This window comes from Coenobita brevimanus, chromosome 101 (assembly GCF_032717465.1).
Source record: "Coenobita brevimanus isolate Jiangsu-jjx chromosome 101, ASM3271746v2, whole genome shotgun sequence".
NCBI lineage: Eukaryota > Metazoa > Arthropoda > Malacostraca > Decapoda > Coenobitidae > Coenobita > Coenobita brevimanus.
In genome coordinates this window covers 1529823-1542322 of record NC_137054.1, presented here as the reverse complement: position 1 = coordinate 1542322, position 12500 = coordinate 1529823, and the positions used below count along the sequence as shown (strand labels likewise).

Below are 12500 nucleotides of genomic sequence, written 5' to 3'. Positions count from 1 at the left end.
CTTTTGTATGTATATCTAATTAATCCCGAGTACGTCAAAATTTACGGCTTTATGGTCCTTTCTGATCCACGTTTATCTTGTCAATCCCGAGTACGTCAAAGTAATGCGCTTTATTTTTCACCCACAGGTCCTCAGTTCTGGGGTCTCATCAACCCGGAATGGTCCCTGTGCACCCACGGCCGCCGCCAGAGCCCCATCAACCTCGATCCCAGCAACTTACTTTTTGACCCAAACCTGCGAACACTGCACGTCGACAAGCACAGAGTGAGTACCGAGATATTATATTTTAACGCCTATCATTTTAGTGGGAGAAGGGGTGAATCTAAACTTAAAATACTAAACTTCTACAGGCACAGGTTATGTTTTAATACGTACGATAGTACTATGAGGGATACATCTCTGTCTTAACTTGATAATGGAAGGAACAGTCTTCCAGTGGTAGCGACTTAATCATAGGACGCACGCAAGTTGAAATATTTATGTCTTACGGGGTAGTGTCAAGAATTTTGAAAGATTCAGTGATGAGTGAATGGGTTTGCCGATCATTTATTTTTATATTTACTTTCATTTTTTCTCATGCTTATTTCTGAATCTTGCTTCATTTATAACACGTTTAGGTGGGAAAATGGAAAAGGATGATGATGATAATGATGATGATGATGATGATGATGATGATGATGATGATGATAAAGGTGATGATAAAATGATGATAATGGCGAAGATGATGATGGCAGGATGATAGTAATAATAATAAAAATAATAATGAATTCTACAGCCATTAAAATATTGTTGTATGTGCCTGCTTGCAATCCCAATCAACACTACAGATACTCGAGTTTGCAATCAACGCTATGGTAGCCCCTCTGTTGCTTGCAGTTAAATCCGGGTTCCATCCTGCACTGTGTAATACCTCTCTCTCTCTCTCTCTCTCTCTCTCTCTTTTCTTACCTACCTATCGACATATCCACATACTCTCTCTCTCTCTCTCTCTCTCTCTCTCTCTCTCTTTTCTTACCTACCTATCGACATATCCACATACCTATCTACCTACCGATTAACCTACCTACATGCCTACTTATATCTCTCATACTTCTCTGTCTGTCTCTGTCTGTCTGTCTGTCTGTCTCTCTGCCTATCTTCTTACCTACCTGTCGACATATCCACATACCTACTTACCTGCCGATTAACCCACCTACATACTTCTCTCTCTCTCTCTCTCTCTCCAGCTGGACCAGACAGCTAAATCCAGCTTAGGGTATGGAGCGGCCGGGCTACGAAATCCACAAGCGTTTCAAATCCCACTAACGAAAGGGAATACGGAATTGGATCCTCTATCGCCGCAACTGCCGAAATGCGTAAAGGGGTTTGGGATATTATAAAGGACTGTGTTTTGGATGGTGTGGGTGGGGGTGAGGGAAGAGTCATAAAGGGGATCTGATTCTCTTTGTGTGCGGTCATATACTTTTTGACCAACTATGAGTGTGTGTGTGTGTGTGTGTGTTTTACAAATATCACACAGACTATACGGTCCCAACGAGACTGTCCGGCTTTCTTTTATTAACAATAATATTTATACTCGTCAGAGAGAGAGAGAGAGAGAGAGAGAGAGAGAGAGAGAGAGAGAGAGAGAGAGAGAGAGAGAAAGCCATAACACCACTAATTAATGCCTTGGCAGTCTATTTGCTAGGTCTCAAGGCCACCCCTTACAGGAGGCGGGATTTGACAACAGATAGATAAACAGATAGATACACAACACAGATAAACAGAGAGATACAGAGACCACAGACACACAAAGACAGGCACATAGAGAGATAAGGAAGAGAGAACCAAGAAAATAGCACTGAAAGACAACTATGAACATAAACACAGATATAAATATACAGAGACAGACAGATAGTAGAAATAGAAGAAATAATTGATAGACAGACCGATAGGCAGACAGATATACACAGATAGATACATGGAGACAATGACAGTAACATAAAGCCCAAATCTTCTCTAACAATTGCATATAAAAGATCACCATAAAATCAGGGCATCAAATCCAGCATAAACCCGATCAAATACCACAAAAGCGATCCTCCATAAAAAAATAATAAACAATAACAATAATAGTTTCTGGCTGCCGGGAATCCATTAAAACCAATCCGACCGAGAGAGAGAGAGAGAGAGAGAGAGAGAGAGAGAGAGAGAGAGAGAGAGAGAGAGAGGCACCCAGTAGCTGTGATTCTCTTCTCTAGCTTCCAAACGCAAACAAATTATTCACACAAGCTTGCTCCCGTAAACCCAAGCTTCACTTTTAAGCTTGGGGTTCACTGCAAAAACAAGCTTCGTCGGTTTGATGTTCGTCCGGGTCGCGTACATGTGTTATTGGCGATTCGGAGCTTCGGATGGCTTGTATGTCTTGTTTGGAAAAAATAGGATGGGGGATTTTGTGTGTGTGTGTGTGTGTGTGTGTGTGTGTGTGTGTGTGTGTGTGTGTGTGTGTGTGTGTGTGTGTGTGTGTGTGTGTGTGTGTGTGTGTGTGAGAGAGAGAGAGAGAGAGAGAGAGAGAGAGAGAGAGAGAGAGAGAGAGAGAGAAAATGTGTTGTGCTAATGCCTGGCTGAGGTGTTTGATGTCCATGGTCGGAGCTTTCATCAATGGCGGCTTAAAACAGTAATCCCCCCCTTCCATCTGTCTGTCTGTGTCTGTCTGTCTGTCTCTTATTTAACATGTCTCTAGTTCCATCGATTCGCATCATTTTTTTTCATCCATACATATGTCTACTTCTCTCTCTCTCTCTCTCTTTCGTATTTCACATCTATCTCCAGTTCTATCGGTTCGTATCATTTTTTTATCCTTAAATGTCTCTCTCTCTCTCTCTCTCTCATGCTAATAACACGGAGTAATGCTAGGACTCTCTGTAACACACATTTCCAACCCCATCTCAAAAATCTTTAACGGATTTATCACCACCGTAACGCACACATTTTTATCTAACACAAAATCTCCTCATCAATTCTCAAACTTAATATATAATGCCGATTTATAAGATTATATTTCACAGTTTTTAGTCACAGAATTCGACACCTATTCACTCAAGTCTTGGTAATTGCACACAGATCTCAACCACATCCCCTCCTCTCCTCTCCTCCCCACATATCCCCCTCTTCCCTGCCTCTCCCTCCCTCCCTTCCTTCCTTTTCCCCCCAACATTACCTCCTCTCCCCTACCTCCTTTCCTTCTTTCATCCCATATTCCCTCCTGTTCCCTACCCCTCCATCCCTCCCTTCGTTCCTTTTCCCCCCAACATTATCTCCTCTCCCCAACCTCCTTTCCTTCTTTCTCCCCATGCTCCTTCCTGTTCCCTATCCCCCCTCCCTTCCTTCCTTCCCTTCTCTTCCCAACCTCTCTCCCTCCCTTCCTTCTTTCCTCCGTGACGTCACCGGCTACGTATCGCGGCCGTAACGTAAGGAATCGTGCGGTATAAGTGGCAGCCAATCAGCGTTATTTGGTCATCGGCGCTCATCCAATCACAAGCCAGATTCGGATAAACACCAGGGCGCCCCGGGTCAGTTTCGTTTTTCTCGCTTTCGGCTCATTACGTAAGTCGAGCCGTAGGAAAAAAGTATATTAAAGAAATGTTGATTTGGGGTAATATATATTTTTTCAATGCTTTTCTGTACTAGGAGATTTCGGCGCGTCAGTAAATGAAGGTAAATTTCGGTTCTTTTCTGGCTTTCGGCTCATCCGTAAGAAAAAGTATATAAAAACAATTGCTGTTGATTTGGGTTAATATTTTACAGATTTTTTTTTGAATACCAATAGATTTCGGCGTGTCTGCGTCAGTTTGGGAAGGTGCGTTTCGGATTTCTCTCGTTTTCGGCTCATTACCTCAGTCAATCAGTAAACAGCATAAAAAAAGGAAGTGAAAATACGATGATTTGGTTAATATTGTGTAATTTTTGATACTTGATTATTATGTAAGGTCTCTCTCTCTCTCTCTCTCTCTCTCTCTCTCTCTCTCTCTCTCTCATTACACACGTCGATCGAAAGACAAACCATATAAAAAGAGAAATTAACAAAAAGAATGTTGATTTCGTGACTGTTCTGCACAAATTCTGATTCACGGAGATTATAGAGCGTCCAAGTATGAGACATTAATTTTTTTTACTATTGATTTATTTCCTAAGTCAAGCTGTGAGAATAAACCCCCCCAATCAATCAATCAATCAACGTAAGAACTTTTTTTTAACTTTCAGTTGATTTCTTAAGTCAAGCTGTGGGAATAAACCCCCCCAATCAATCAATCAATCAACGTAAGAACTTTTTTTTAACTTTCAGTTGATTTCTTAAGTCAAGCTGTGGGAATAAACACCCACAATCAATCAATCAATCAACGTAAGAACTTTTTTTTAACTTTCAATTGATTTCTTAAGTCAAGCTGTGGGAATAAACCCCCCCAATCAATCAATCAATCAACGTAAGAACTTTTTTTTAACTTTCAGTTGATTTCTTAAGTCAAGCTGTGGGAATAAACCCCCCCAATCAATCAATCAATCAACGTAAGAACTTTTTTTTAACTTTCAATTGATTTCTTAAGTCAAGCTGTGGGAATAAACCCCCCCAATCAATCAATCAATCAACGTAAGAACTTTTTTTTAACTTTCAATTGATTTCTTAAGTCAAGCTGTGGGAATAAACCCCCCCAATCAATCAATCAATCAATCAATACGTAAGATCTATTTTTAACTTTATTTCCTAAGTTGAGCTGTGGGAATAAACCTCACCAATCAATCAATCAATCAATCAATTAGTCAACCAATCAGTCAATCAATCAATCAATCAATCAGAAGAAGATGCTGATTATGCCACTTTAATACTCAGAAGTAGAAGAAAAGAAAAAAGAATAAATTGATTTCGATTAATATTTCCAATGATTTTTGGAACTCGGACGTTGGTGATTTTTTTTTTTTTTTGGGGGGGGGGAATTCCGTTCATTGAGTTAGTTACAGTAGATACACAGATAACGATTTGGATTAATAGACTGGAAAGGCTAATTTTTCTCATTTGACTCATTATGTAAATCTGTCAGAGAAAAATTAAAAAAGATAAAAAAAAAATCGTTTCTCGTGCTCATTCTATCATTACCTGTCTTCTCTCACTTCCTTTTCTTTCAACCTTTTCTCTTTTTTACTCTTCTTTCCTCTTTTCCTCTTCCTCCTCCTCCTCTTATTCGTCTTTCTCCTCTTCTTCGTTTTCATCTTCCTCACTACTTCACAAAGTTTCGCGGAAAGTTTTGGGAAAAGCAAAAAGAAGTGAAAAATCGAAAAACTACACCGCTTCCAACTCTCTCTCTCTCTCTCTCTCTCTCTCTCTCTCTCTCTTCCTGCCTCCCCTGTCACTTTCCCCTCCCCGCTGACTCAAAAGCTGACTCGCCCAAGACTTTGCTGACTCTTCCTGACTCACGTGGAGTTTGAGCTTCGAGACGGCTTTAGGGTGGAGGGGAAGAAGTTGGGGGGAGGGGTTGGAAACAAGAACGCGGAAGTGAGAGAGAGAGAGAGAGAGAGAGAGAGAGAGAGAGAGAGAGAGAGAGAGAGAGAGAGAGAGAGAGAAAACTGCCAGATGAAGCAAGAATGGACGCAGAAAGAATGTATTTTATGTCACTGTGAAAAAACTGGAAAAAAAAAACACCTTTACGACGTCCATGGGAGAAACAAAAGACACACACACACACACACACACACACACACACACACACACACACACACACACACAGTCCATCACGAGAACAATAACAAGAGCACAGGGGCCTCAGAAGAACAAGATGACTGAAGAACATGAAAGGGACCAAAGCGTGAACCCCTGGACTCTGTCAGTCTCTCACCTTCTTAGTAAAGGATGCATTTGTGTGTGTGTGTGTGTGTGTGTAAGCCCTTCACTACATGACGCCTCTCCTACCCTGGCAAAATCGTCTGAAAGTAAGGAGAATGAATATAAATCGTCCTCATATATTATTGCCATAGATAAGATTATTTTCGATGGACTATATTCATTTATTACTTACTGACTTCTTATTTAATTTATTCATTTACATTTTCGTTTTGTTTTTTTCTTTGGGAATGTCATTGTCTCAAATTCGATGCCCCCCCCCTCCCCAAAAAAAAGGGCAGAAAATGTTGGTTACCTTACGATTATATTTTTTGGCACAAAATTATTATAACTTCTTCATTGTTATTTATGCACTAGGGCCTTGTACATTATTTTTTTTTAGTATTATGCATTTTCGATAACAATGGACGGGTTTACTAATTTGAGTGAAAATATCGGATGACGAAGTTGCTTAATATCTTTGGGAAGACTTTGAAAGACTTTTAACTTTCCATTATCCTCTCCCTCTCTCTCTCTCTCTCTCTCTCTCTCTCTCTCTCTCTCTTTCTCTCTCTCTCATTTTTTCCACGACGGTAGCGCCATCTGGTGGACTTGGCCGTAACTCTCTCTAACAGCCCCTCCCCCCCTCCTCTCTCTCTCTCTCTCTCTCTCACACACACACACACACACACACACACACACACACACACACACACAAGTATTTTACTACTCTTTTCTCCATTTGTTTTTTCTTTCCATCCCCTTTCTTTTTAATCCCTTATCTCCCCCGTGTCCTACTCTCACGCCTCCTCCCCTCCCCCTTTTCTCCCGTCTTTCCTTCCCCTACCCTGACCCCTTTTTCCTATTCATTCTCGCTCCCTCTCCCTTCCCCTTTCCATTCCCTCTCCTATCCATTTCCCCTACCATCCTCCTCGCCCTCTTCTCTTTTATCTGCCCTCTCTCCTTCCTCTTCACCTCTCACTTTTTCCCCTTTTCGCTTTCTCTCCTCCTTTCGCCCCTCCCCTCTTCGCTCTACTTCGTCCCCCCGCCACTCATTTTCGATTCTTCTCGCACCACTCCCTCGACCACTTGCTCGTACCTACTGCACTCCTCTTGTCCCCTTACCTCCACTTTGTACCCTCCATTACTTCTTCTGGCACTTTTTATTTTTACCTCTTTTTACCTCTTTCTCACCTTTTTCTTACCTCTTTATCATTTTTTTTCCTTTTTCTCAATTCACCTTTCTTTGTCCCCAGTTCTCCACTTTGTACCTTCTGTTATCTTCTCTGTCACTTTTTTCTCCTCTTTTCACTTCTTTCTCACCCACTTCTTACAGGTTTCTCACTTTTTTATCTCTTTCTCACTTCACCTTTCCTTTTATCCCACCCTTTTTTGAGCTGTCGAACCGGGCATCTCCATCACCCGTATATATATATAACAGTGCCACCATGTGAAGGCGTCCCTCTTCTGCACTCTCTCGGTAGGAATGGAATTAAGCTAATCTCCTAAACTCAGTTGCCTCTCACACCTGAATTCCCAGTAAATCCTACTCTCCTCTCTTCTCCAACACAAACCCCTTCCAACCTCTTCCACCCCTTTCAGTTAACCCTTTCAATCCCCCCCTACCCTCCCGCCCAGAGCCACATTCATTCTCCTCTCTTCTACAGCACAAACCCCTCCTTCTCCAACAAAAACCCCTTCTTCTCCAACACAAACCCCTTCCAACCTCCTCCATCCCTTTCAGCTAACCCTCTCAATCCCCCCCACCTTCCCTCCCAGAGCCACTTCTCGCATGCACAAAACAGGGGCACCTTTTCACAAGCTCTCACGCCCCCTGCCTGCCCCCTTCTTGTGCCTTTTCACGCCCACTTCTTTCTTATGCTTCGCTAATATTTCTTTATCCCTTTCCTTGGAGCTTTTCAGGGCAGCAATTCTAAGCCACTTCTTCCCCTCCCCCCTCACACACATGGTTCAGTATGGCTTTGTGGTTTTGGTGGTGATTTCCTCTCTCTCTCTCTCTCTCTCTCTCTCTCTCTCTCTCTCTCTTCCATTCAATGTCTCCTCAGGCCTCTACCCTCTCAAAGTCTCTCCTTTTCCCCCTCTATATCTTCCTCTTTTCTCCCTGTGTCTCTCTCTTTAGTCTCTTCCTATGTTCCCTCCGTCTTTCCCTTTGCTTCCTCTGTCTCTCCCTTTGCTCCTTCTGTTTCTCCCTTTCCTCCCTATGGATGTTATGTATAGCCACATCCTCCATTACCCCATGCTTCTATCAGCCCCACCACAGCCACCACAGGGCCACACAATAATCCCCCCCTCCCCTCCTCTCCCTCCCTCCCTCCCTCCCTCCCTCTCTCTCTCTCTCTCTCTCTCTCTCTCCCTCTCTCTCTCTCGTTGGCTGATTAACTACTTTGAGTGGGTGACTCTGCCTCTTCTGACGATCTTGAAAGCTGATAGGACAATTGTACCGTAGGTCTTTCTCTCTCTCTCTCTCTCTCTCTCTCTCTCTCTCACACACACCGAAATACCCCTCGGACGCAAACCCTAAAGACCTCCACGCCAAATATTTTCCTCCACCGCGAATAAATCTCCCCAAAATGTTACCCTGGAGCTTCTGTTTGTGACTCCTCGATATATTTCAACTCCTGGCCCTTTTATTTGGTCTTCCAGGGGTGAAAGATGAGGTATATTTATATGGTTTTGCTGAGAGAGAGAGAGAGAGAGAGAGAGAGAGAGAGAGAGAGAGAGAGAGAGAGAGAGAGAGAGAGAGGAGACATGAGGTAAGCGACCGGTTTCTCCTCCTCCTCCTCCTCCTCCTTTCCTATCCACATTTCCCTCCCCCCAGTCCTCTCTCCCTCGCCTCCACCCCTTCTCTCCTTTCCTCCCCATCCTCTCCCATTCCCCTCTCCTCAAATTGACAGTGAGAAGTACAGGTTGACCTAGGAAGTCCAATAAGCTGTCTCAGGGCATATCATAGAGGCAATAAGGAGAGAGAGAGAGAGAGAGAGAGAGAGAGAGAGAGAGAGAGAGAGAGAGAGAGAGAGAGAGAGAGAGAGAGAGAGAGAGAGAGTTATACAGATACACAGGCTTTTAGGTTGATATTTTATGAAATGACTGAATGTTAAATGATTTTCATCTCTGTTCTTTCCCTTCTCCCTCCTTTCTTTGTCTCCTTTTTCCCCTCTCGGCTTCCTTTTCCTGTCCTTCTCCTTTTTCCTTCCTCTTTTCTTTTCCCCTACTTTCCTTCCTGCCAGTTTTTTCATTACTCTTTTCCCTCCCTTTCTCTCTCTTTCCCTCTCTCTGGTTCCACCACCTCTTTCCCACTCTCTCTTCCCATCCTCTCATCTATCCTTCTCTTCTTCCTCCACCTCCGAACTCGCTTCCCATCCCCCCATCTACTCCCTCTCGTCTCTCAACCTTTCCCCTTCCGGCCCCCTTAATCCTAAACAGAGCCCCATGCCCCCCACCCAAACAGCGTCCCATGCCCCCCTCCCAAACAGCACCCCATAACCCCCTCCCAAACAGCGCCCCATAACCCTCTCCCAAACAGCGCCCCATAACCCCCTCCCAACAGCATCCCATAATCCCCTCTACGCTTCCCCCAGTAATAGGTTTAGGAAGCAGGCATGTCCCCAGGGGTGCTAATCTGACCTGGCCGGCCTTCCTACTCTCACCTGCAGCGTCTGTGGGTGGCGGGGGTAGGGATTAGGCTTCGTATTCTTGAGGGATTAGCAGGATTTCTGGATTTTTTCTTCTGCACTACCTTGGCCAGAAACTGCCATCTCTTTAGCTTGGATATGGAGTTGTGGCAATAGATTAACACTAAAATATGATCCTAGTCACGAAGAAGTGCTACATAGACCCGCAGTATTGTCTTTTTTGCCACTGAGCTACGTGAATTAGGCTACAGAAGAACGACCAACGAAGCCACGTTAAGGTGTAAAGGCTATGGCACCTCTTCTTTAGCAAATCACCAGCCTGCAGTCCACTGGGTTCACATTCAATGAGTCTCGGTTGCAACTACTACTACGACCACTGGATACACTGAGTCGATTCCTCCCCCAAACCAGATCCAAAACGTGACAAGTTTATCTAACACCACACTCTCAAACAACTTATTAACTTTCTTGTTGCATCCTTCAAAACAACTTATTAACTTTCTTTCCTGTTGCCTCCTTCAAAATCACGACAAGAAACGACAACTTTTTAACTGCATACTTGGGATACTTCCTGTCTCTTCTTCCCTCAGGCCGCATCCAGACACAAGTTTCTCTAAGACCTCATCCTTAAATGACAACGTTAATGAGCACTTGTTTGATTAATCCTGTCGCTTTCCTCATAACATTTTAACTGCATGTCTGAAATACTCCTCGTCGCTTCCTCCCGCAAAACCACATCCAAAAAAGCGACAGACAAGTTTCCCAGCGACACGTGCCACTGATAATTATTTAATCAGAGTCGACAATGTTATCTCATCCCGGACATACCTCCTCCCACTTCCCTTCCTCTCGATTATTTTTGAGCACAGCGGAATTTTCTCCTGTTTGTCTTGCAATTCTCATTATAAGTTTTAATGAGTTTTCCCTTCCCCAGTTGAACAATCGTCGCGGATTAGGCATTCGCGTCAGCTCCCGGTGTGTGTGTGTGTGTGTGTGTGTGTGTGTGTGTGTGTGTGTGTGTGTGTGTGTGTGTGTGTGTGTGTGTGTGTGTGTGTGTGTGTGTTTTAAACTGTATATACGTGTAACTGTTAAACCAGGTGCCTGTTTAATGACGATTCTGAAAACTAAGATGGATATTATGGGTAAGAAATGTCAGTGTTCATTTTATTTATGCAATTAAAGGTAGTTCCGTTTGGGTGTGATTTGGGGAAGTGACAGTAGTTTGGGGGAATAACAGTGGTTTGGGGAAGTGACAGTGGTTTGGGGAAGTGACAGTGATTTGGGGAGGTGACAGTGGTTTGGAGAAGTGACAGTGGTTTGGGGAAGTGATTGTGGTTTGGGGAAGTGACAGTAGTTTGGAGAAGTGACTATGGTTTGGGGAAGTGACAGGAGGTAATTTGGTTCTGTTGTTCAGTGTTGTCGTTCTAGTGGAAAGACGAGGCAGGAAATTACTTGGCTGTGCAGCTATGCCGTGAAAGGATGCGGTCTTGGAGGAGGCGACAAAAAATGCCTTAAGTGTGTAGTTAAACCTTGAGCGTGTTTATCATCGCAATATCTGTCTCTGCCTATCTATCTATCCATCCATCCATCTATAATCCATGTATCTATCCATCCATCCATCTATAATCGATCTATCTATCCATCTATCTACTTAACTGTCTATCTATCTATCTCAATTAATCTATTAAATTTTTCACCTTTCGCTGTATCACTAAATACTGGATCTCAGCATCACACCCCAAACTGCCACCTCCTCCATCTACAGAAGCCTCGAGTTTGCGTCATGAAGATTTGGAGATAACTTAGTAATACTCAGGAATTTAACAAAAGATGGGAAATTTAAAAGTGCCATGATTTCCACTCACATAATAATAAAAAAAAAAAAAACATGGGAAAGAACGACACGAAAATTGATTTAAAAAAATAAATGCAGCTACACGGAAGAGATTTAAAAAAAAAAAGTTGAAGACAGAAGGGAGAAATTAATCGTGACTACACAGACGAAAAGTTCTTAAAAATATCACTGTTCATCATCATCTCCATCACCATCATCATCCAAGCCCTACTCCCCTCCTATATAGGCAAAAAATTTATGTGCGATAAAACCGGAAATTCAGCCAAAAATGTGTACAAAATGAGGTCAAATTTAGGCTCAGATTACGCCATTATCTCTGCAGGTGTAATTCTGTGCTAAACTCCCAGGTAGTACATATAAAGTTGAGTACATTACACTGGGCCAAAGGTAATTACAAGTAGGTGTTATTGCCTGGTGACAGCGGGTGTTATACGGAACAATTAGTGCTGAAACGAGCTTGTTCGGCAAGTAGTTTGGTTGTTAAGTTAATGAGGCGGACGAGAAGGAAGAGGAGGAGGAGGGAAGGAGGAAGGTGGGGAAAGGTTAGAGATGGCGGAGACAGGAAGGAGAGGATATGAGAAAGGCGAGCAAAGAAAATGAGAAAGGGAAAAAGAGGAAAAAGGGTGAGGAAAATAAGAAAGAGATTGGTGCAACGGAGGAAGAAGAGAGAGGGATGTGAAGGAGAGATGAAAAGTCGAAAGAAGGCAAGAAGAAAGAAAGGATGAAGGTGAGGTGAAGAAAAGGGGAAAAGATGAAAAAGGAGAAGTAAACGAAATCAAAAGAGACGAGAAAAATGATAAGAGAAGAGAGAAGAGAGGAGACATGACAAGCTAAGGGATGGAGGCTAGGATATGAGGTGAGAAGGGAGAGAGGAGGAGACTGGGAAAAAGGACGGGAGAGAGGAGGAAACAAGAAAAGAAGAGAGAAGAGAGTAGGAGACAAGGAAAGAAGAGAGGAGAGCGGGGGAGACAAGGAAGGAAGAGGGGAAATTTGGGGAGAAAAAAAGAAATGAAGTGAAGGGTGAAGGGAATCAGGTGGCAGAGTAAAGGAGAATTAAGACAACACAAGGAGCGGAGAAGGGAGGTGAGAAATCCAGAGGGGTAGGGAGGCAAAGCAATCAAGCCATAGGCAGGTGGTGTGG

At 43.2% G+C, this 12500-nt stretch overlaps 1 protein-coding gene across 1 annotated transcript in view; it reads left to right on the top strand.

Annotated features, from left to right (window-relative positions):
• Window positions 1–12500, top strand: part of LOC145414881 (carbonic anhydrase-related protein 10-like) — a 264234-nt gene that overhangs the window by 41752 nt on the left and 209982 nt on the right. Inside the window, exon 3 of the mRNA XM_080284298.1 lies at window positions 128–264. Within this exon, the coding sequence (XP_080140424.1) occupies window positions 128–264 (137 nt within the window). The remainder of the gene's footprint in view (window positions 1–127; window positions 265–12500) is intronic.